Source organism: Neolamprologus multifasciatus, chromosome 19 (genome assembly GCF_963576455.1).
Source record: "Neolamprologus multifasciatus chromosome 19, fNeoMul1.2, whole genome shotgun sequence".
Lineage (NCBI taxonomy): Eukaryota > Metazoa > Chordata > Actinopteri > Cichliformes > Cichlidae > Neolamprologus > Neolamprologus multifasciatus.
Genome location: NC_140457.1, coordinates 29,922,836 through 29,946,283, shown reverse-complemented (window position 1 = coordinate 29,946,283; position 23,448 = coordinate 29,922,836). Strand labels below are relative to the sequence as shown.

General features: G+C 41.7%; 1 protein-coding gene across 1 annotated transcript in view; it reads right to left on the bottom strand.

Annotated features, from left to right (window-relative positions):
- The window catches only part of dicer1 (dicer 1, ribonuclease type III), a 34,600-nt gene that overhangs the window by 6,116 nt on the left and 5,036 nt on the right, over window positions 1-23,448 (bottom strand). Inside the window, exons 6-28 of the mRNA XM_085143485.1 lie at window positions 22,811-22,945; window positions 22,546-22,706; window positions 17,820-17,988; window positions 15,917-16,389; window positions 15,287-15,419; window positions 14,561-14,803; window positions 14,287-14,441; window positions 13,675-13,807; window positions 13,467-13,542; window positions 13,246-13,385; window positions 10,956-11,135; window positions 10,633-10,846; window positions 10,390-10,543; window positions 10,096-10,278; window positions 9,565-9,670; window positions 8,848-9,023; window positions 7,660-8,419; window positions 6,332-6,484; window positions 3,522-4,157; window positions 2,393-2,651; window positions 2,032-2,300; window positions 872-1,034; window positions 599-674 (exon numbers count right to left, since the gene is read on the bottom strand). Coding sequence (XP_084999611.1) covers window positions 599-674; window positions 872-1,034; window positions 2,032-2,300; window positions 2,393-2,651; window positions 3,522-4,157; window positions 6,332-6,484; window positions 7,660-8,419; window positions 8,848-9,023; window positions 9,565-9,670; window positions 10,096-10,278; window positions 10,390-10,543; window positions 10,633-10,846; window positions 10,956-11,135; window positions 13,246-13,385; window positions 13,467-13,542; window positions 13,675-13,807; window positions 14,287-14,441; window positions 14,561-14,803; window positions 15,287-15,419; window positions 15,917-16,389; window positions 17,820-17,988; window positions 22,546-22,706; window positions 22,811-22,945 — 5,147 coding nt within the window. The remainder of the gene's footprint in view (window positions 1-598; window positions 675-871; window positions 1,035-2,031; window positions 2,301-2,392; window positions 2,652-3,521; window positions 4,158-6,331; window positions 6,485-7,659; window positions 8,420-8,847; window positions 9,024-9,564; window positions 9,671-10,095; window positions 10,279-10,389; window positions 10,544-10,632; window positions 10,847-10,955; window positions 11,136-13,245; window positions 13,386-13,466; window positions 13,543-13,674; window positions 13,808-14,286; window positions 14,442-14,560; window positions 14,804-15,286; window positions 15,420-15,916; window positions 16,390-17,819; window positions 17,989-22,545; window positions 22,707-22,810; window positions 22,946-23,448) is intronic.

Below are 23,448 nucleotides of genomic sequence, written 5' to 3'. Positions count from 1 at the left end.
AGCCACATTTTGCAATTCAGTCATTAAACATTTATCATGCAATTTATATCATTTTTTAAGGGAAAAGAAAAGTGACGCTGAGGATGTAGAAGTCTCAGAAACACACAAAAACCCTCGTATCAAATATGATACGCTTCCAGAGGTGGAGTTTTGCACAAGTAAGAAGACGTCAGAGACCAGTGTTAGTCCAGTATGATTAGTCTACCTTTTATATTTTGGTCATTATGCTAATTACACACTGTCCAAACATTTAATACCACTAAATTCAGCTGCCCTGAGTTAATAGCATCCACAAAATCCTTTCTTCTGTTTCTTTAATAGTTGATCCCATCTTAAAGATGATCTATAAATTTGTACATGTACTGCGTAGTAAAGCTGTTATTTACATATAATCCTGAACAGAAAAAAACTACTTTTAGTGGTGGAATATTTTGCTTGATTAATGTGTGATGATATTTAAAAATCCTTTTGAAAGACACACAAAATAATTGTGTTTCCTTGTTTTTTAAATCACAGCTGGCCTAATAAATTTAAAGCACTGCACTTTTGCCCCTGCATGTACAGTCAGTGTAGCGAAGCCGTGTTCTTCATGTCCTACCTGAACTTTGCCGTTTCTGGTTCCATCTCGAGCAGCTCTCTCACAGGAGAGCGTGGCACATTGGCAGAGAATTTCTCTGTAATTGGTGAGGGGATGAAGATTGGTGAGGTAGAAAGAGATGGTATCATGACGATTCAACTGACAACCACAGAAGTGGCAAATTATCATGAATGTTTGCAGTCATTCAAGCTCTCTGCATGCGCTGCCCATCAATCACGGAGGATAAACAAGAAACAGAAATAAATAGAGAAACATGCTTTCACTCTTTCTCACCTATAAGTGGCCTCATCATTGGATAATACACTTGCCACACAGTCTCCAATGACATCCTGCTGTCCATGTAAATTGCTCCAGCTAGCGACTCAAAGATATCTCCCATGGCCTTAGGGACTTCAATGTCCTCCTCCTTCTCTTCGTCTTCTTCGGAGCGCCGCAGCTGGAGACAAAAACAACAAAGCTGTGCGTCAGCTGACACACTGACAGCTGTAACACCCCCAACCAGTTACAGCTGCCCCTCCCTGAGCCCCTTTCTGTCAGAGGTTCCTTCCTGTTAAAAGGGAGTTTCTCCCTTCTCAATGTCTATCTGTACTCTGACTGGTTGCACCGATGGCAACACAATAACCAGATCCCAGTTAATTACATATGGAGTCCGGTACTGCTCCCAGTCTGAGGCTTCTTATAGAGTGCTTTTCTACTCTTAGCACTCAAAGACGTTTACACAACTTTTCTCATTCACCCATTTACACAAGCACTTTTTTCTATGCTCTCTAACATTCACATGCATTTATTTCCGATGGATGCACCGGAGAGCAACATGGGGTTAGCATCTTGCCCAAGCAGACAGGGATCGAACCATAACCCTTCCAATTAAGTAGGTGACCTCCTCTACCACCTGAGCTGCAGCCACCCCATGTTAACTCTGTAACTGTGTGACTTTCCTGTAAAGCTGCAGAATTTAAGCCTCTGTCTGTTTAGCGTTAGCGTTTTAGCTCTCCATTGCTTTTACAGCTTTTTCTGTCTGATTTGACCCCAAATATGTTATTTTATTGTTCAGCTCAGGGCGCTCTGCAGAAACATTGAGAAAGGATTAAGCCAATGGCTGTGGTAGGAAAGAGTGTGCGAGTTATTGCTTAATTTCTTTCTCTCACTTTTTTATTGTTATAAATGCGTTCTTGTTTATATGCCTGCTGTTCCCTAAGGCATAAAAGTACTTAAGCACAACGAAAGGAGATTTTGGTGCCAAGCTAGCCTTTTGCAGACGAGTGAAACCCAAACGTTGGAATATGAAAACAGCTTAATAAAAGCTGACAGCCTCGTTATTCGCGGCGAGCGGCTCTTGAACTTATTTCAGAGGACGAAGCTACAACAACAAAGATTAGGCTTGTTCCTGCAGAACCGATAATAACCACATTCTTCAGAGAAACAGGACTCACCTCAGAGTCCATGCCTTGCATTTCATTCTTCTCCAGCTGAAACTGCACAAAGTCATCAATGACGTGGAAAAGCTCTGGCGAGATGGCCTTGAAGTACTTGTGATAATCGTATTTAACAGCCAGAGAGGCAAAGATGGTGTTGTTGACGAGCGCTGAGCGCAGGTCGGTCAGTACTCCAGGAGAGTGCTGCCGTGGGTCTTCGTAAAGGTGCTTTGTTATGAGGTAGTCTAGAATTGCATCGCCAAGAAACTCCAGCCGCTGGTAACAATCTAAGAAAAAGTGAAAGAAGCACAGATTTGTCAACTGGAGATGCACAACTAAGAATGAAGGACGAAGTCAGTAAAGCGTGAGGTTTACTGACCTGTAATGGTGTTATAATGGTAGGAAGCGTGAGTGAAGGCTTGCAGGAGATAAGCCTTGTTCTTAAAAGTGTAGTTGATCTTTTTCTCAAAGTTCTCAAAGCCAGATATGAGGTGGTTGAGAGTTCGTTCTGCATCTGGATGGTCCAGCATGCAGCGGGGTGGGATCTTGAGCCAGCCGTAACACAGGTCTGCGACTTGAGTATGAGTGTGAACCTGTGCCACTGCTCCAGTCAGCGTCCCTCTCTCCAATGGTAAAACCTGTTGTCATTAAAAAAAAAGAGAGAGCGATATAAATAAACAGTTTCTTTAAAACGTTACTTTCAAACAGCACCATGTCTGCAAAGCTTGGGTCCTTCCAGATTTGAACTGATGCAAGTACTCGGTCCATAATTCTCAATATTTTATGCATCACAAAAATTAACATCATTAACATCACTGAACAATACATGTCGCCACTCAAACCCCATAAACTCCATGTTAGGACGCAGGGGGAGGAGCTTGCTTAACTTTGCGATCTCCTAACTGGCATGTTCAGTAATTGACATGTATCTGAATTATTTATGATTAATATAAAAATATTATCAAATATAATTAATTATTTATTTGAACCGAGTCAGGAAGATATACGACCAAAAGTGTGTTTTTAGTTTCAGGTGAAGCGTGTTGCAAAGCTGAGGCCAACAGCAACACGATGGACAGTAATAAAAAGTTTGTTCTGAAAGCTGGTAAAGTATCCAAATCAGTATTATAATTCATGTATTAAGTTCAGGCCCAGGTTATTAGTTTTTTCTATAGTTATTAAATAACACAAAGTATTTGCCACTTTCCACTGTTACAAAAGTAAAATCTAAACTTGAAGAAGCCACTTTCATCTGTAGTTTTCACTTTGTACGACTCAGGTTCTCTGCAAATGCTAAACGAGCCTGAAAGAACAAACAGGCAAAGGAAAAAGTGCATTCTCCAAACTCTTTTATAGATGTTATAATAGAAAACTTTATAGAAGAAGAGATAGAGAAGCAGTAGCAGGAAATATTCCACATCATGTTTATGCTCATCAAAAGGATGTGGTTTTATTAGGATTCTTAATTTATTCATTTCTTTCTGCATTGCGATGCATTCTGAGCTCACCTTGAGGCCCAGTGAACACAGGAACATTTGTGCAGCTCTCTCTCCACAGCTGGTCAGGTAGCAACCTAGCAGAGCCTCGACACAGTCAGCGATGCTCTTGTCTGCGATGCACTGCTCTGTGTGCAGGTCGTAGGATATGGACTGCTTACCGAGCTCAGTGCCACAGTTCTCTTCCGACGGATTCCAAAAGCCTACCACAAAGTCATCCTCCTCACCGGCCTTGCTGGGGTCCAGGTAGCACATTGCATCCCACGAGCTGTAGTCAAACTCCTCAGGTGAGGGCCCACTGGGCACCTGCTCTGTGGGGTAATGAGCTGTGGTTGGATGGGAGGGCTTCTTGGGGGTCTTCCAATCATACGGAGATTCCATAGCTGGTGAGGAGCCTGAAGCTGGAGTGAGATTGGGAGGGAAGCCACTCAATGAGATCTTCTTCCCAAATGCTCCAGATCCCAGCAACATGTTGTCAATGAAGCGGATGTGCTCCTTGTAATACTCAAGATCATCCTCCATGTTCACTTCATCTTTTGGCTCATCTTTCAGCATCAACTCGCCATCTTCATCTACATCCTCGCCCTCGTCATCATCCTCATCATATTCGTGTCCAGATCGCCCGTTAGCCAAAAGCTCCTCTTTGGCCTGCATGAGAAAAAAAAAAAAAAAAGTCAATATAGTTCAAAAATCAATAGTTCATATTTCTATAGTATAATCACTGAAGTCTCTTCAGCACAAATGACTTTCTCCTGAGAGTAATTAAGTAATGTACTGCATTAGTTTAAGAAAATTGTTCTGTGTCATGTACGTTACCTTTTTAAAAAAAATAACTCAACACTGATCACAACAAAAAGAAGAAACACCTCCAACGCACACAAACATTTGAGCACACAGCATGCAATTCATTAGCATGAATGTAATCTCATTGATATGCTGTGGAGCCAATGAGAATTGATAAGGAATCAAATCGATAACCAATAACAATAACGTGATCAGAACTGCTGAAGCAGGTTTCCAGAGGCAAAATTAATCAAAATGCAACTTTAAGTATGTTCGCTGTCATTCATAGCCTACAGTTCAATGTGTTTACTGAAGTATGCATATAGAGACTACACATCGACATTAACAGACGATATGTCCTAAGCATTAGGGGTGGGGAAAAAATCGATACTGTGTAGTATGGTGATATTTTGTTTGCTAATAATGTATCGATACAGGGACAGCAGAAATTGATATTTTGTTACAAAAAGGTTTTTGTGCTCTGACTTCAGAGCATGTTGATCCTTTTTCTGAGCAAGAATCCTGACATTCCTTCACTGTCCAAATGTGTTTAACTTGTTTATGGCAGCAATAAACATGACAGTTTACTTATTTTAATTTAAGACATGTTTTATTTTAATTAAGTTTAAAACTTTTTTATTTAATCTAAAATTATATTTTGTTTTAATTTACTTTCAAATTCTTCAGTTGCTGAAGGGGCTGCATAGTTTTCATAAACTGCATAGTTCAGAATAGCTATAATTGTACCAGATGGTTGTTCAGTTAAGTTGGACTAGACTGTAATACAAACCGTTCAGTTTGTCAACAATAAAACTGAAATGAGAGAAAGACTGAGTGTGAGTCTTTGATATTAGATAAAATGAATATTGATAAAGTTTACCTTTATGTACAGAATCTGAATATCGCAAAATATTTTTACAAATTGCAATAATATCGTATCGTGCGTTAAGTATTGTGATAATATCGTATCGTGGGATGTATGGTGATTCCCACCTCTACTAAGCGTGATCAAAAAACATAACAAATCTTAATAAAAGTCTAATTGTGCATAGCGACTGTGTTTTGCTCCATTTTGTTTCTGTAAAAACACAGAGACTGCGATCTGAACTAAATTAGAAAATGAGCCTGTCTCAGTGTTTTACTGCCTTTTATTGTTAAGCATTCATTTTATTGCAATTTATTTCTGTTTTACATTTTCCTGCAGTTATTTCTGGGACAGTATATCATTCAACAAAAACACAGTATCGCAGGCCTGTTTTCAGCACTCTGGATATTTCCTGCATTCACACAGCATTAGTCCATCTCATTTGTTATGCCACTTGTAAGCACGGTTGATGCACATAATGCGCCTAATTAAAATCATGTGGGGCACCAGGTTACTTTCAGTTCAGCATAAAGTTTAATTTGTCTTTGGCCTGTTCTCTTAGCAACAGACTTTCATAGATTATTGGTACAATCTGGAGCAAAGGCTGTACAGCATTGTGTAATTTCCCACCTCCATATGTGGATGACGAAAAGGGATGAAAAGTATATAGAGAGCTAGCACCACACGAGCATGAACAAACTGTCAGGTGAACATCTAATTTTATGGTACGTATCATCATCATCACTTCAAAAATAGATCTCCTTAAAATGTTCAACGACTGGATGTTTGGGCATATGGTTTGATTCACTGAAGATTTTAGTCTTTTCTGTTTTCGGTTGTTCCTTTTTAGCTCATATCTGACCATTAACTGTGTTTTATTTCCGTTTTTCCCAAGTGGTGTATAAAAGTGTGTCGAAGGATTTTGGGTTTTAACCTTCATTATGAAAAACATTATCTGAGCTCCAGGAGTTCAGATGAGAGTTCAGACCTGTTCGACATGCAAGCACACAATCTCACCACGAGTTGCAAAACATGGAGAAAGTCTGCCCTCTACTGGCCAGTCGTCATCACTGCATGAAACAACCTTTGGAAACTCCTCAGTGAACACACCGATCGACTACCACACAACAAAGAGAAAAAAACAGAGCGTATAAAGCTGCAGTAATCCACTGACCTCCTCTGAATTCAGTCTGTCGGTGCTGCTCTTGTCCTGGTTGACCACATATCCAGGAGGCAGCCAGTTAACTGGAGGGTCGAAGATGGACACCACCATTCTGCTAGGAAGCCCTTTCTTCTTTCCCAGACGGTACAGGTTACAGTTGCTCACCTGGACATCAGGCAGAGTGTGAGTAACACAATGAAATGTAAGAGATTTATTAGACTATAAAACAATGCGCATTTTACATTTTTCATTGTTTTTCTCATATTTTAGTTACTGTATTGAAGTCTGGGGGAATACATATGAGAATACAATAAAACCTCTAAACTTATTACAGAAGAAAGTGATACAAATGATTCATAATGTTAAATATAGAGAACATACAAATAAATTATTTATAAAATCGAAATTATTAAAATTAGGAGATTTAGTGAAATTACGGACACTATTAATTATGTTTAAGACTAAAAATAATATTTTGCCCTTTAAGTTACAAAGAGTATTTTTATTGTGTTCAGGGGGAGAAGATAGAAGAAGGAAATTTTATTTTAAGCATCAGCTAGCTAGGACTACACGAAGATTAATGAGTCCAACAGTTAGGGGTATACGACTGTGGAACTCACTTCATTATAATTTAAAGAATTGTATAAATTTACATTGTTTTAAAAAGTGTTACATGCTTAAAACGAAAACTCAATATGAAGAATGTGAATGAAATTGGAGTTCATTGAAAAAGGATCCATTATAATTTTTTGTTTTATTTATTTAAATTTTTATTTTTCTCCTTGTTACTATGTGGAGTGGTATATTCTGATTGTAAATGTGTTGTTTGGTTTGGGTTAGGACCGGAGATAAATGTTAATGTTGGTTTGTTCCCTGATTTTTGGTGCCCACTTGTAATATAAATTGGATTGCAGATAGGGGGCGGGGTTTAATAAGGATATTTTCTTCTTCCTGCTCCTTTTCACACATGGTTGTAGTGCTTTTTGATAGAAAGTGTGGTATGTTTGTTTGATTTTTTTGTACCAAGTGTGAAATAAATAAATAAATGAAATGAAGTCATCTTGTCTTAATGGACACTGTGACATTAGCCACAGTGCAAAGATGAGTTCTTAAACAGGTTTGCAGCAGTTCCCAAATAATCAACAGACCAAATGCTAATTCATCCAAGTCATTTTGTGTCATTTGCCTTGTTGTAGACAGCGATGAAAGTGTGTCTGATGTGATGTGCTAATTTACATCTTCAGCCAGGCTGCATTCCATTATATCCTGTTACTGTGCACACACATGCACGGCCTGTACCTTACTACTGCCACACGGTTCAGAGAAATAACATGTGTCACCTTCTTGCTGCGCATGTAGCTGAGACGTCCTTCGTGAGCATCAGGGTAGGTACAGAACAGGTATGTAGTGATGGCATGCTTCAGGAAAGAGTCACCGAGCATCTCCAGCCGCTCCAGGTTGAAGCCGTCGCTGGCATTAGACAAGGTCAGGGCCTGCAGGATGAGACCGGGGTTGGGCCCCAAGCTCTTGGGTGAGTTTGCTGCGTGGGATCCATGCTGGGGATGAGCACAGACATCAGAAGGTGCTGTGGGGGTGTTGGGACTCGTGGCTGCTCGGCTGCAGACTGAGGTAGCTTTTTTTGTGTGGTCTGAAGTCCTCCCCGATGTACATTCATCACTAGGCTGTGGAGGACTGGAGTTGGGCTTCTTCAAGGTGTGAGGGGGCTGCACAAGAACTGAGGTAGTGCTTTGTACTGATTTGGAGCTCTGCAGCCCAGCGAAGCTGAGCTGGGAGCATTGGCAATTGTCACATTGGGGAAGGTGCTCATTTTGGTTGCCATCGTCACAGCTAGCAAAGAAGGCGGTGCCATTAGTTAGGTTCCTGGTGCAGGGGGCTTCTTCAGAATCTAAAGCTTTGAAGTCCTCCTGCTCAGACATGGAAGAGTGCTCACCACTGGGAAGCATTAGGGAACTGGGAACAGGGCTTATAGTCTCTTGGTGCTTACAGTGACTGGCACCTTCCTCGCTGCAGGACTCAGGGCAGGATATGAAGGTTTTGCTGTCAATAGACCTTTTCCAGCCAAAGTCCAGGTTTGGATATCTGCCACATACAGAGCATCTACATGTTAGCGTGTGCACACACACACAAGTTGTTCACAAACAACAAATCCTAAAAGAGAAGATTTGGTTTTCTTAACTAAGATCAGACATTAACACTAACTCATCAAGTCCCAATGGGAAACTCTGGTCTGGCCTTTGACATGTGCCACATCAGCCTTCTAACAACTTTATCATTCAATCAACTCGTTTTAGTGTGCAATAGGAAAAAATGTGCAATTTTGAGGACACCAACATTTATAGAGTCCTTTCCTAGTCTAACAAGTCAAAAGGCTTCACAATCTAACCAACAGTCACCCATTTTCTACACTTGCACTCCTATGAACAGTTTGTGTATGAATCAGCAGGAAATAAGTCTTTTGGAAAGTGTGACGCAGAAATCTGTTATTCTATTGTGTATGAAACAGCCACCTGAAGTCAGGGGGGAGGGTCTGGACTCCCACTCCAGCCTCACTAGCTGTCTGAGCTCTGAGCTCCTCAGCAGTCAGCAGGCAGTGTAGGCGGTAAAGAATGCTGGGCAGACACACGGCTTTTCTCCACAGGGAGGCTGGAATAGGGTGGATGGCACACAGCTCTGGAACCAGGATCTGACGAACACGAAGCACATGAGACTGGGATTGTCGCAATAAACAGCAACTCACAACAAGACTTTGTCTCTGGCACTCACTGGTGTAATAACAGATCACCATCAACCCTGTCCACACACATGATCATGCCATATTAGATAATGCATCTGTAGCATTCTTTGATATAATAGGTTATAGAAATCAGTAATAATAATAATTATCATCATCATCATCATCAATCCATCCTCTTTTCCAGTTCAAATTCACAGTGGGGCTGGAGCCAATTCAGAACCAGTATCTGGACTGTGGGAGGAACCCAGAGCACCCGGACGCAGACACAGGGAGAACATGCCCACTCTACACAGAAAGACTCCAGCTGACCAGTGGATGGAAACAGGACCACTGTACTAACCAGCAGTAAAGTGAAAGCTAGAAACGTTCTTTAAAAACACACAAATGAAATATGAGCATGTCCCATGTTCCTTTACACACAAAATGATACTAGGTTTGCTACACTGGTGGATATCTCCTCACCCTACAATCTAACAGAGGCAGCGCGTACCTGTTTGTTCTGTAAACTCTCCCACTTGGCCTTCCTCTTCTCTGCACTGCTGAGTGGCAGGGCTTTGCCCTTCTGGTTTAGGTGTCGAGGGGTTAACAGGTTCAGTCTGCGATGGGACAAGAGAGTTGGAAAGCCTGGTCACCATAGTGAACATTTAAATTTATATATACGAATAGTATTAAACAAGCACCCCCCAGGTTTGCCTTTTTCCTCCTGACCTTTATTCCACACAGTGGATTACATATTGACAGTTCCCATAAAAAGCTAGCATTAATCTGTTTATTGCCTTTCATGAAATGAACAGTACAGACTCCACTCTTGGCTATAACATTATTATTCAGGAAGGGAGGTATTTCCTAAAAAAAAATAAAAATAAAAAGATGGCTCCAATTCCAAACAACACAATATTTATGCAAAGCCAAGTGGAGTCGCATATCTGCTTCTGTGCTTTTCTGTGTTTTCTCACATGCCTGAGAAAACTGTCCTTGTCCACATAATTATGAACCTGGCTCCAGATTTGGTGCCACTGACCTGGAGGAGGTGTGGTCTACATCCAGGAGCGGCTGGTTAAGGTTAGACAAGTCCAGGTTGTACTTTGTTTTGTAGTACTCAGCGAAAGTCTCGTACTCTGGCGAAGGAAACTTGCTGAGTGGTGTCAGGTCTGCGTACACATCAGCGACATAGAAGCGATGAGGCTGGTCGAAGTTGCGATACCTGGAAAGCAGCAGCGAGGCGATTATCACGTAGTTTGGCTCAGCGTGTACTTCATACAGCTGACACGTTCACACAAAATCGATCCAGTACAGACACGTGCCGCTCCACTACCTTGGAATGATGACAGCATCCTGGTAGTCCTCCAGCTTAAAGGTGAAGGGGTTCTGCTTTGTGTACTGAGTAGTAGGAATGCCAGTGCGGGCCTCAGACTTCTCAATGTCTTCCATAAACTTAAAATCCATATCTAGTGTGTTGGAGTCTCCAACTGAAGAAGCCAAAGGAGAGAAGGAAAGATGGTTAACGGACATTTTAACACAGGTGGAAATAAATTTACAAACTGAACTGAGCACTCACCAACATTCAGAGGTAGAACACAGTAAGCAGAGTCAGCCATTGTGGGCATGAACTCCAGTGCAGGTTTCTCCAGGCGGAGAATATGGGAGAAAATGTACTGGTGGAGACGAGTGATGAGGTCGAGCTGGGCAGTGGTGAGCGTGAAGCCAGACTTCTGCAACTCGATGGAGATGGTCACCTCACCAGAGCGAGTGTACACCGGGAAATGGGGAATCTGGATCAAAGCAAAGCTGCTCATTTTCACATGTGTAACACGTCTACAGAAGAAATGCTGAAGAATATTGTGCAGCACTGAGGTGTTCAAATGTGCGGGAGCAACGTACTCGAGGTATGGGTTTGGCAGTCAGTATGCCGAAGCACCTGGTGGTGTCCTCTGGCGGGTAGAGCTTTCTTCTACGGAAGTTGAGCTCATCAGGGAGGGGAGTGGTGAGCACCATCCCAATCACATACAGGTAGTAGCTCTGCTCCGGTACTGCATAACAGTCACACAGACACTCCGGTATCTGGAGATGACAGAAACGGGACACAGTACTGTATGCTCATTGAGTCAGCCCTCATGTTTGCCTTTACTGCACTGGCAGTGCGTTTGGGATGAAAACTCATTCAACATTAACCAGTAACATGTTTTCCATATGGTACTGCACTGTGGATACTGTGGTACTGTTTTTGCATTCATAATTCCTTCAATCATAATTCCAACCACACTGGATGAAGTGCACCATTCAGATACCGTTCACCTGCTGATTAGTTTTTCTAGGCCTGCTACTTGTGTCGACCTCCACTTGTCCAGTTTCCTTCCTTTTTTAAAGGTCACCATGTCATATTTTGGCAAGTTTACAGTTAATAGATCATTGGGAACCATTTTATGCTTGTATATTGTGACATCTTTAGTATTTTTATAGATAAAAATATATAGATACTTCAAAAATACTTCAAAAACTTCATTGTACTCGGCGCTGAAAAGAGAAATATGGTATCTAACCAGATTCTTACTCTGGATGGCATTACCTTGGCCTCCAGTAACACTGTGAGGAACCTTGGAGTCATTTTTGACCAGGATATGTCCTTCAACGCACATATTAAACAAATATGTAAGACTGCGTTCATCCATTTGCGCAACATCTCTAAAATTAGAAATATCCTGTCTCAGAGTGACGCTGAAAAACTAGTTCATGCATTTATTACTTCCAGGCTGGACTACTGTAATTCATTATTATCAGGATGTCCAAAAAACTCACTGAAAAGCCTTCAGCTAATCCAAAATGCTGCAGCAAGAGTACTGACAGGGACTAGAAAGAGAGAGCAGATTTCTCCTGTTTTGGCTTCCCTTCATTGGCTTCCTGTTAAATCCAGAATTGAATTCAAAATCCTGCTCCTCACATACAAGGTCTTAAATAATCAGGCCCCATCTTATCTTAATGACCTTGTAGTACCATATCACCCTATTAGAGCACTTCGCTCTCGCTCTGCAGGCCTACTTGTTGTTCCTAGAGTATTTAAAAGTAGAATGGGAGGGAGAGCCTTCAGTTTTCAGGCCCCTCTTCTGTGGAACCAGCTTCCAGTTTGGATTCAGGAGACAGACACTATCTCTACTTTTAAGATTAGGCTTCAAACTTTCCTTTTTGCTAAAGCATATAGTTAGGGCTGGACCAGGTGACCCTGAATCCTCCCTTAGTTATGCTGCAATAGATGTAGGCTGCCGGGGATTCCCATGATGCATTGAGTTTTTCCTTTCCAGTCACCTTTCTCACTCACTATGTGTTAACAGACCTCTCTGCATTGAATCATATCTGTTATTAACCTCTGTCTCTCTTCCACAGCATGTCTTTTATCCTGTCTTTCTTCTCTCACACCAACCGGTCGCAGCAGATGGCCCCGCCCCTCCCTGAGCCTGGTTCTGCCGGAGGTTTCTTCCTGTTAAAAGGGAGTTTTTCCTTCCCACTGTCGCCAAAGTGCTGCTCATAGGGGGTCATATGATTGTTGGGTTTTTCTCTGTATCTATGAAGCGCCTTGAGGCGACTTTTGTTGTGATTTGGCGCTATATAAATAAAATTGAATTGAATTGAATTGAATAAAGATAAAGCAAATAGTGTGCTTTAGCAACAGGCTGCTAGTAAAGCATTTAAAGATACAATGTAAAAATGAGTCTTTGCTAATGTAAAAGTCAGTGTTAAATGGCTTAACTTGGCTCTGAAAATGTCAGGCACTGAAACTGGACTGATAAGTACGAAAGCAGCCAGCGTCTAAGGTCTTTCACAGTCTGGAGTACTACTGCTAAAGCCTACTTTAAAGGAAGCAGAATACAAAGAAATGAGGGGAGCACAGTGCTGTATATGCCAACACATTTACTTATTGGTGCAAGATAGCAAGGTTCTGCCAATCCAGAGAGTCACTGATGAGTTTGGATACAGCCAGTTGACCCCCCCCCCCCCATATCACCCTAGATGTTTGCAGCTGAATTACTTCAAAAACAGTCTAAACTGGTTCAGCCGTGCCCTCCCTGCATCACATGCCTGCTATACTGATGTGAGACTGCAGCTTTCACTGCCTCTATTTTCCAGCACGTTAACTTTTGGTTATCACTGAACTCTTGTTGTAATGAGCATGACGTACAGCTTTGGGGTAGCACTGCCTTCTCTTCGTAGAACCAGGCCGGCCTGGGACACTGGTCTCCTCCTCATCGTGAAGATCAAGCTCCTCCTCGTATTTCACCGTCTCCTTTCCCACGGGCATCAGGTGATCATCCAGTTCACCTTAGGAGGAAGAGGCAAAAGATGAAGCAATGAAGACAAAAATAACAAGATTAGTCTGCAAGATTGTTATTGTGGTTTTACCTATTTTGTGGAGTTTCTCACAGCATACTAGTGCAACTGCCTTCTCTGCCACTCTTGCACAATTCATCACTGGACCCTGTAAAATTTCAATCACATCAGTAAAATAGGCGCAAGTCAAAATATCAATCATCCTTTAGAAATATAAGTAAAAGGAGCACGTCAAAATGTGTACACTGGCAATTTTGAAAATTATAACAGCCTTCCTTACCTTGACAGGAACTCGCAGAGGGGAGTTTATAGGCAAGTAGAGAGTAGACTGGAAACATCCATCCCCCGTCTCCACGGTTTTACATTTTGGTGCTAGGTGTGTGAATGGGTCGCTGGGCAGCCGAGCACAATACCTGAACACCAGGGCAGAAAGACCTTTTCAAATATTTACGGCAATATTTTGATAGATACAGAGCTCTGCTGGTTCTTTCTCACATCTCAAAGTGTTTACTGTTTTTTGCCACGAGCACTTGTACCCAGGAATCATGAATGAAACGCACACACCTCGAGGAGACCCACACTGGCCCAGAGACAACATGTAAACACTTCATCTCTTTATTACAAACTTAGTGCTGATGTGATGGCGATTGGACTGTGTGTGTCTGACACTTTCACTGGATTGGGAACCCTGTACTGTCTTCAGCCTTATTGACATGTAAAATGATGAGTGAGAGAAAAAGAAGCCGCAGTATCATGTATATGTTGGCTCCAAGCAGAAACCGTGGGCAGCAGTTCACATGGATTTAAAGTGACAAACAAAAAGAGGCTGTTTGGAGCAATAACAAAGTATTTGAGCTGGAAATAAAACCATTCTGAAAATCAGAAAGCACACCTGTTAATGTGACCGATGGCCGTGTTGATTGTGACTCGAGGACCTCCATCCTCAGACCGCAGGACATAGGGTGGGAGAATGTTGTCATCATCCATCACCTGTTCCACTTCAAACTCACTCACCTCCACTGACTTGGAGCACTTATTCCTCAAGATCTGTTTGAGAGAAAATTAGGTCATTTGGCTCCTAAGCCAACATCTCCTGGGTCTGACACACTTACAATCCATCAACAGACTAAGCATCTCAGTCTTGTCAGATAAAGAGAAAACATTACTTTTTCTATGGCCTTGTAGGTACTGAGATCTTCTTCAAAGGCTTTGGTCCTGCCAGTGTCAGCCAGCATGATGTAGTTGGAGACAGGTGCCCGAGCTCGGCCTTTGGACTGGACGTAGGACCTGTACTCTGTAGGCAAGTCAAACCGCACCACCAAGTTACACTTTGGAATATCTACGCCTTCCTCGACGATGCTGGTGGCAATCAGAAGGTTAGTTTCATGAGCCCGGAATTTGCGAAGAACCTGTCAGAGAAGGAAAAGGAGTCCCGAGTTCAGGAAGTGATAACAACAAAACAAGCAAGAATTTAGCACCGTATCCACATCTCTCTCCATCGTTCATTTTCAAAATCCAAGTTTTCTTTTATATTCAACACAATTTCTTCCTGTAGTTATCTTATCAGATTCAGCGGCAGCGTCTGAACCCGGTGACCAGGTGCACAACATTTCCGAAAAGCACCTGACCGAGCAAAGTCTAGAAAGAGAAAGTGTTGTTGCCATGGAGCTCACTGTGCACACAAGCACAAGTGCTAGCTCACAGGATTAGAGAAAACCATTAAATAACTCCAAACAAATTTTTAAGACCTGTTCCAAGGTCCTCACAGGTCAGTGGGGTCAGAATGACTCTTTGGAAATAGTTACACTTGACTTTTCACAGAGCGCCACACCACTCTAAGCTAACATGGAGAGAGTGTGATGGCTGACATCCCCAAGTTATCTCTCACTTACCTCCTCTTGCTTCCTGAACTCCACCTCCATTTGTTTGTTGCGTGCCTGGTTCTTGCCAATGCTGTGGCCAGTGATGAAGTTGCTACTTATATAAGCAAGCTCTGGGTCCTGCTTCCCTGCCTCCTTGATAAGACTGGAGAACAGAAAGAGTGTCAGTGATAACTCACCAAGGACAAAAACATGCAGTCAGTCAAACAACAGATGCCATCTTTCCAAACTTTTATGATTTATCACCAACTACCTGCTGCACTGACGATTTAGAGGGCGCGTTCATTCTCACCACATGCCTCTATCAGTCAGCCACCAAAGTAAGAACAGAAAGATGTAAACTCAATGGCTCTAAACATCGGGGATTTTTTTAAAATCCCAAAGCTACGATCGTTAAGCTAGCCAGTGTATCTTATTTTGCCTCACTGTTGCACTCGGCTGCTTTAAAAATACTTCTTTTTTTTTTGAACACCTCGAAAAATTGTAAAAACGCAGACGAATTTTATATGATATCATCCATTTATGTCGCTAATTACAGACTATGACAGGCAGATTAACCACAGTGCTCTCTCCTGCTGGTATTACTCCAGTTTCCTTCACACCAGTCTCTAAGCTGAAGCAATTATTCCTTGAAGTCCTTACCGATTGAGGACAACAGCTGTATAACGCCTCTCCACAAAGATGATTCCACACAGGATATTTGTGAATGGAGAGGGAAAGTTAGCTTCAGGTCTCTCTTTGGCTTCCACCTCTTCATCCTCATCTTCATCCTCAGAGTCGCTCCAGGACACATAGTTGTCCTGGTTGCGGTTGTTGTACCACTCCACACTTTCAAACTGCTGCCGCTCAAACGGCTTGTATTCGTGCAGGATCTCAAGCAGCCGTAGGACCTTTGGCGTGACAAACTTGAGGTCCAGGCAGGCGGGGGAGAAATGCTCCTCACAGAGAGCGTGCACTTTGCGCAGAATAGTGTCCGTGAAGAGTAGAAATTTGCGGCTGAGTTCCTCCTGCTCATGTTTGATGTACTTCTGAAGCTCGCGCACCATGATGCCTGCTGCCTTATCTGCACACCAGGGCCCCAGCACCTGCAGTACGGCCCGGCAGTCATTGAGGACCTGGACGGGAAGGGCACAGTATAAACAACAAGTCCACAGAGTAGGCTGTTCTACACCTTTCTACTTGTAATTTTAGAATCTTTTCTGGGGACATTTTTCCATCATCGTGGCTGGATAGCCACCAGCAAAAATCTCCTAAATAAGCATGGCAAATTACAAAATCTTCTCAGGTATACCCGGTATACCACATTATGACTATTTCAGCAACCTCCCTCGTATTGATACTAAAATTATTATTCCTTATCCAGGGATGATGACCATTATTCTCTCACTGATGAATTCAAAAATACTGGCAGTTGTGTCCTTCAGCCTTCTAGTATGGTATCAGTTTTGGCATGGTGATGACAGTACCACAACATTTTATGGCTGAGAGGTAAAAAGTGCGGCGAAGAATCCACTAATGGTGCTGAAATCATAATAGCTGCTGACTGCATCGGCCCGATGAGTAGTTACATTTCTCGGGAGGCGCACGTCCACGTCCATGGTTAACGCTCAGGGATCAGAAAATGCATAAAGCAACAACCTGATGAGTCCAACACACGGGTGTACAGTAAGGTTGGGCAACTGGACGTATATATCGACTATCGCCGACAGGCTGAGGCTTTCACCCATCGTTTTTACAAGAGAAATGTATTTATTTGCCCATGAGTAAGTCTTCTAATAATGTTGGTTGAAGCTAAGAGAAGCAGTCAACGGAAAAAATAATGACACTATTTTAACAGCATCCTCTTCTAGCTGCAAACAAATGCAGCAATTCATTTACTCAAACTCATAACAGTAAAAAAGAAAGGCAGTAGCCTACGTTCAGAAAAAAATCAAAAACATTTTATTTAAATTAAGAAAAAAAACCACAATGGTGGGGAGGGAAACAAAGAGAAACTGCCTTCTTTTGTCCACTATAACCGTGTTTACAGGCCGTTCCAGTGTTTGTCTGACTTACACACTCGACCAAACAACAAATACAAAATTAAACCAAAAGTTAAAAATAAATTTAAAAAAAAATTCGCCAACATAATGTCTTCTGTGCGAGTTGGCGCATCTCAATTAAATAAATAAATGAATATTCCAAAAACTATATTAATCCTGAAAGAAAGAAGAAAAGAAGGTAAAATATTCCCTCCAAACAAAACAAATTCTGAATGCGCAAATCAGTCTGTGCACGATTACATTGGTCACCCATCAAAAACTGACCTGCGTGACTATCGCCGGTTATTGGACTGATGATTGTTGGTTGGAGTATTTTGACATATCGCCCAACCTTCGTGTACAAATATACAAAACCTGCAGAAACGATGCTGGTCTTTTCTGCTGTTAGTGAGAGGCACAGAAACCACCTCCAGAGTATGATGACGTAAATAACCGTAGGATAAATAAAACTGAGATGAAGAAACACTAAATTTTAAAAGGCAGAAAACCTTTGGAACTCTGACCTGTTTGGAGATGAATGTGGGATCACGGTCCTCCTTGACCACAGATATGTTGCAGTCATTCAGGAAGTGAAGAGCTTCATTGAGTTCAGCCTGCAAACGGGAGGAGAGGCCACTCTTGTCCACATAGGAACCGCAGTCCAACACCACTTCTCTTGGCTGAGAGGCGTATCTAAAACATGACCCTGTATTGTGAGCGTTTCACTGCCACCATTACTGGTTTTCAGTCTAGTTTCACATGTGTCACATACAATGGTGTGAAAAAGTGTTTGCCCTCTTCCTGATTTCCTATTTTTTTTGTACATTTGTCACATTTAAATGTTTCACATCATCAAACAAATTTAAATATTAAAACAAACACAAGTAAACACAAAATTTAGTTTCTAAATTAAGCTGTTTACCATCAAAGGAGAAAAAAAATCCAAACTTACATGGCCCTGTGTGAAAAACTGAATGCCCCCTAAGCCTAATAACTGGTTGGGCCACCGTTAGCAGCAACAAATGCAATCAAGCATTTGCCATAATTGGCAATGAGTCTTTTACAGCATCGTGGAGGAATTTTGACCCACTCATCTTTGCAGAATTGTTGTAATTTAGCCATATTGGAGGGTTTTTGAGCATGAACCACTTTTTTAAGGCAATGCCACAGCGTCCCAAACGGATTCATGTCAAGACTTTGACCTGGCCACTCCAAAGTCTACATTTTGTTCTTCTTAAGCCATTCAGAGGTGGACTTGCTGGAGTGCTTTGGATCATTGTCCTGCTGCAGAACCCAAGTGTGCTTCAGCTTGAGGTCACAAACAGATGATTGGACATTCTCCTTCAAGGTGTTTTGGTAGACAGCAGGTTCCACTTAGCAAGTCTTCCAGGTCGTGAGGCAGCAAAACACCCGTTCCTATTTAGCGCTTTTCTACTCTGAGCACACGTGTACATTCACACCAGCAGTTTTTTCTGTGCTGTTCCTACCTGCTTTCTGTCTAAGTGGTTTTTAAGCAGCTCACTGAGCATTTGTCAACAAGCAGTCTGTATGAACCATTTCAGTCTGCTTTTAGACCAAATCACTCCACAGAAACAGCCTTATTACTGCTGGATCTAAGTGCTGCGTTTGACACTGTGGATCACTGCATTTAATTGGATAGACTTGAACATTTTATTGGAATTACAGGAAATGTTTTATCATGGCTGAGATCTTACCTGCTTGGGAGGTCTCAGACTGTTAGTTTTAAAAATGATCTTTCCGAGACTTGTGCAGTGAGGCATGGGGTCCCTCAGGGCTCCGTACTTGGACCATTGCTGTTTTCTATGTACCTGCTGCCTCTTGGTGTTCTTTTACATTCTTTTAATGCAACCTTTCATTGTTACGCTGATGACCTGCAGCTTTATGTTCCTTTAACCATTGGAAATTGTGCTGAAGTCTCTAAACTAGAATGTTGTTTATCTGCAATTAAGGGCTGGTTATCGGATAATTTCTTGCTCCTAAATACTGATAAGACAGAGTTGATGGTCATTGGGCCACACAAATTTCAGCACTTGTCCCAAAATTTCATCTTGAAAATTGATGACAGTGCCATAAATTGCAGGAACAAGGTAAAAAACTTGGGTGTGTGGTTCGACATGGTGCTCTCCTTTGAATCTCATGTAAAAGAGATAACAAAGACCGCCTTTTATCATTTGAGGAACATAGCCAGAGTCAGACAAGTTTTGTCAAGCGACACTGCAGAGGTTCTTGTCCATGCATTTGTGTCCCAACGTATTTATTATTGCAATGCTCTTCTGTCTGGCCTACCAAAGAAAAGTTTTAGAGGTTTACAGATGGTACAGATGCTCGCATTTTAACAAGAACTGGGAAATGTGAGCACATTAGCCCTGTTCTGAGATCTCTTCAATGGCTACCTTGTCAGGTTCGAGCAGATTTTAAGGTCCTGCTGCTCACCTACAAGGCTTTAAACGGATTGGCACCTTCATACCTCTCCGACCTTTTACACCTTTATGTTCCATCTCGTGCTCTACGATCTCAGGACTCTGGCCTTCTAAAAGTTCCTAGAGCCAAAAAAAGACAATTGGAGAGCTTTTTCTTTTCGTGCCCCGTTTCTGTGGAACAACCTCCCTCACGATATTCGGCAGGCTGCTCTGTAGAGGTTTTTAAAACTAAGCTGAAGACACATTTGTTCACCTTATCCTATATGTCTTAATTCTATGGCTTTTAGTTTTTAATTTTTTATTGTTTTTAACTTGTATTGTGTCTCTTACCTGTATTGCTATGTATCGCTTTTATTTTATTTATCCCTTTAGTTGTACAGCACTTTGTTTGAAAGCGCTTTATAAATAAAGTTATTATTATCATTATTATTAACAACAACATTCACGTGCATTCCGATGCATCCATCGGAGGGCAAACATGGGGTTAGTATCTTGCTGAAGGATATTTGGCATGCAGACTGAAATCGAACCACCTACCACCCGGTTAGTAGGTGACCTGCTCTACCACCTGAGCTACAGCCACCCCACAAAGCTACCTTTTCCAGACAGAAATCTCAATTACTTTGTTTCTCATTTGTTCTGATGAAATATTGGATCACGGCATGATGTCTGGCTTTTGAGGATCTTTTGGTCTACTCCACTTTGTCAGGCAGGTCTAATTTAAGTGATTTGTTGATTGAGAACAGGTGTGGCAGTAATTAGGCCTGACTGTGGCTAGAGACATTGAACTCGGCTTTCCAAAGATGTGATACACCACAGTTAATTTACATTATAATGAAGGAGTGGGGGTTTGAATTTCCCCCCCTTAATAATAAGCATCTTCATTTAGAAACTGCATTTTGTGTTTACTTGTGTTATCTTTGTGTCTACTATTTAAATATCAGGAAGGACGCAAACACTTTCTCACACTATTATAAATAGGGATGGGAATTGATAAGAATTTAGTGATTCCAAATCCATTATCGATATCGCTTATTGATTAGATTCCTTATCGATTCCCATTGGCTTCACAGAGTCAGCATCATCTCTACGCAGCATATCAATGACAATATATTCATGCAAATTAATTACATGCTGTGTGGTCGAATTTTCCATCTTTGTTGGGATCAGTGTTGGAGTTATTATTGAAAAAAGTAAAGTAAAAAAGTATTACACAGAACACTTAAAAGTAATGCAGTACATTACTTAATTACACCCTAATGAGTACATATGAGATTTTTCTCTTAGTATTTCAGTTTAGACACAAAACAAAGATGAAAACCAGCACAAAGACACTTCAAAGTGATGGTCACAGTGATTCTACTGTGGAAACACGAACTGGTAGAAACGGAGGCTGCAGCCTGACTGCTCATCAGTTTGTTACCTGTTGAAGTTCAGCAGCAGCTGGCTTCACCAAAATAAAAATAAAAGTAACATCTATATTCAGGTTATAGACCACTCCACTATGTTCCTCCTCTCACATGTGAACTGAGAGTGAGAGAGTGAGTAGTGAGAGCGCAAGAACCGATAAGCACTAACAATTCCAAGCAACTGGACTACTGGGAACCAGTTCTTGTAGAGAACCCGATTCCCATCCCTAATTAGAACCCTAACCCTATTTTTTTAGAAAAACAAAACACAAACAAACAAGGGGTGGGTTTTTATAATCGATTTATCGATTAAAATCAATTCTGGCTTGGATAACGTGAAATCGATTCTGCACAAAGACGTAAACACAAAGCGCGGACCCGCCGAAACATCAGAATCAGTGAGAGGTCGCCTTTCTCACCCGACGGCACGGACACGGTCGGGGCTGAAAGCCAACAGCTCGCTGATTCTGATGTTTCGGCGGGTCCGCGCTTTGTGTTTACGCCCTTTATGCGCTGATTCTAAAGCTGTTAGTTTGATCTCTCTCCAAACAATATTGACCGAACCAGCAGCAAAAGAAAATCCAAACTACGCTTCACATAAACATCGTCATAAACTCACTCTGACTTTTGCTGTTTTGCTTCCACCACAATAAAATCACACTTCATGCACAGCTCTCTCTCTCTCTCTCTCTCTGTACTTCAAGAACAGTTTCCCGTCTAAAAATCTGTTTTTTGCATTATTCGCTTGCTTGTTATGCACAAGTCTACCGTTGTTTACAGGCTGTCGGCCACTGTTTTTTTTACTTTTACTTACTTCCGAAAAGAAAACCTAATTTCTGCCGTTCAATACTGAACAAATTTAAACTTTTTAAAATTATGCAAAATGCTCAGCCGTGTCTCTAATAAAACCGCTGTAATGTCAGAGGTAATGTTCATATGTTGATCAATGGTTTTCTTTCGTTTTTGATCTACTGCAGAATATTTTTATTAAATCCCAGGCCAGGAAAATCGCCTTCATGTTTTTCTGTGTTTTATCCTCAGCTACTTTGACACAAAGGCATCTGCTGTGACGCTCACACCTTTGATAAAGTCTTGTGTGTGTCAGCTTCCTTTTTATTGATACAAAAATATGTAAATGTACTGATCTGAATTATAATATTTCTGACTGTCAAAATTTCCCAGATTCAAATTGAATTGAATCGAATCGATTCGGGACCTTGTGAATCGGTATCGAATCGATTCTAGAAATCAGTGACGATACCCAGTCCTACACAGCAGTATAAACCTGCAAGTGGCAAGTCAAAGCAAATTTTTGCTGAACCTCATGCTCACCACAGCGCATGCTATGTAAGGGACTTAAGCCGAGGAAAGTGTCAAATGCACGCGGTTATAAGGCTTACCTGTCCAGGACCACAAGATCAGTAGCAGTTTCAGCATTGCTCTTAAGGATTCTTTCCAGATTCTGAATCTTCTGCTCCAGTTCTGATGGGTCACACTTTCCATTCAGAATGGAAGCTGTGAGACCAAGGATACGAGGAGTGCAGGAGCAGCCCTCAAACAGCTGCACATACAGAGGACAGCCAGGTCATCCACAATGATTTTGCATGATTCTCTGCCACTATTACAATAAACGTAATCCCATTTCCTTAAAGACTACAATCTCACCTTCATTATCTGACAGTACGGGTGGTCTGTGATGGCCAGGTGGCAGTCATCAAACACCACCAAGTTGATTTTCGACAATGGTAAGATTTTATTCCTCAGAACATGAAGGAATATGTGGCAAGTCATGACCAGCACCTTACAGAAAGTTGACAAGGACAATGATTATTACCAACAGTGAGTACAGGATATCTAACTATCAGATATACATCTCTATTTTTCTCTCTCCCGCTCTCCTTCCTTGGATGTGTATTTGGTGCCATGTATGTAATGGAAATTGTCCACAGCCAAATCTGAACAGTCACCAAAAAAAACAAAACAAAAAAAAACATCTGCAATCACCCTCGCACTCACGATCTAATGACAAAATTATCACCCTGTCCCAAGCAGACCCCAGTGAAATCACAGACAGAAAGTACACTGGAGCAGCGGTCCCCAACCCCCGGGCCTCGGACCAGTCTGTGAGTCGTTTGGTACCGGGCCGCGAGAGTTGAGGCTCAGGAGTGAAATGTATAGTTTTCAGGGTTTTTATTGGTTTTCAGCGTTATTTTGTTATCGTTTTTATCGTTAACTCAGTTTTCCTGGGTCTTTTCACGTGTGTTATGAATAAATCTTCTTTTTTTCGGTACCGGTACTGGTTT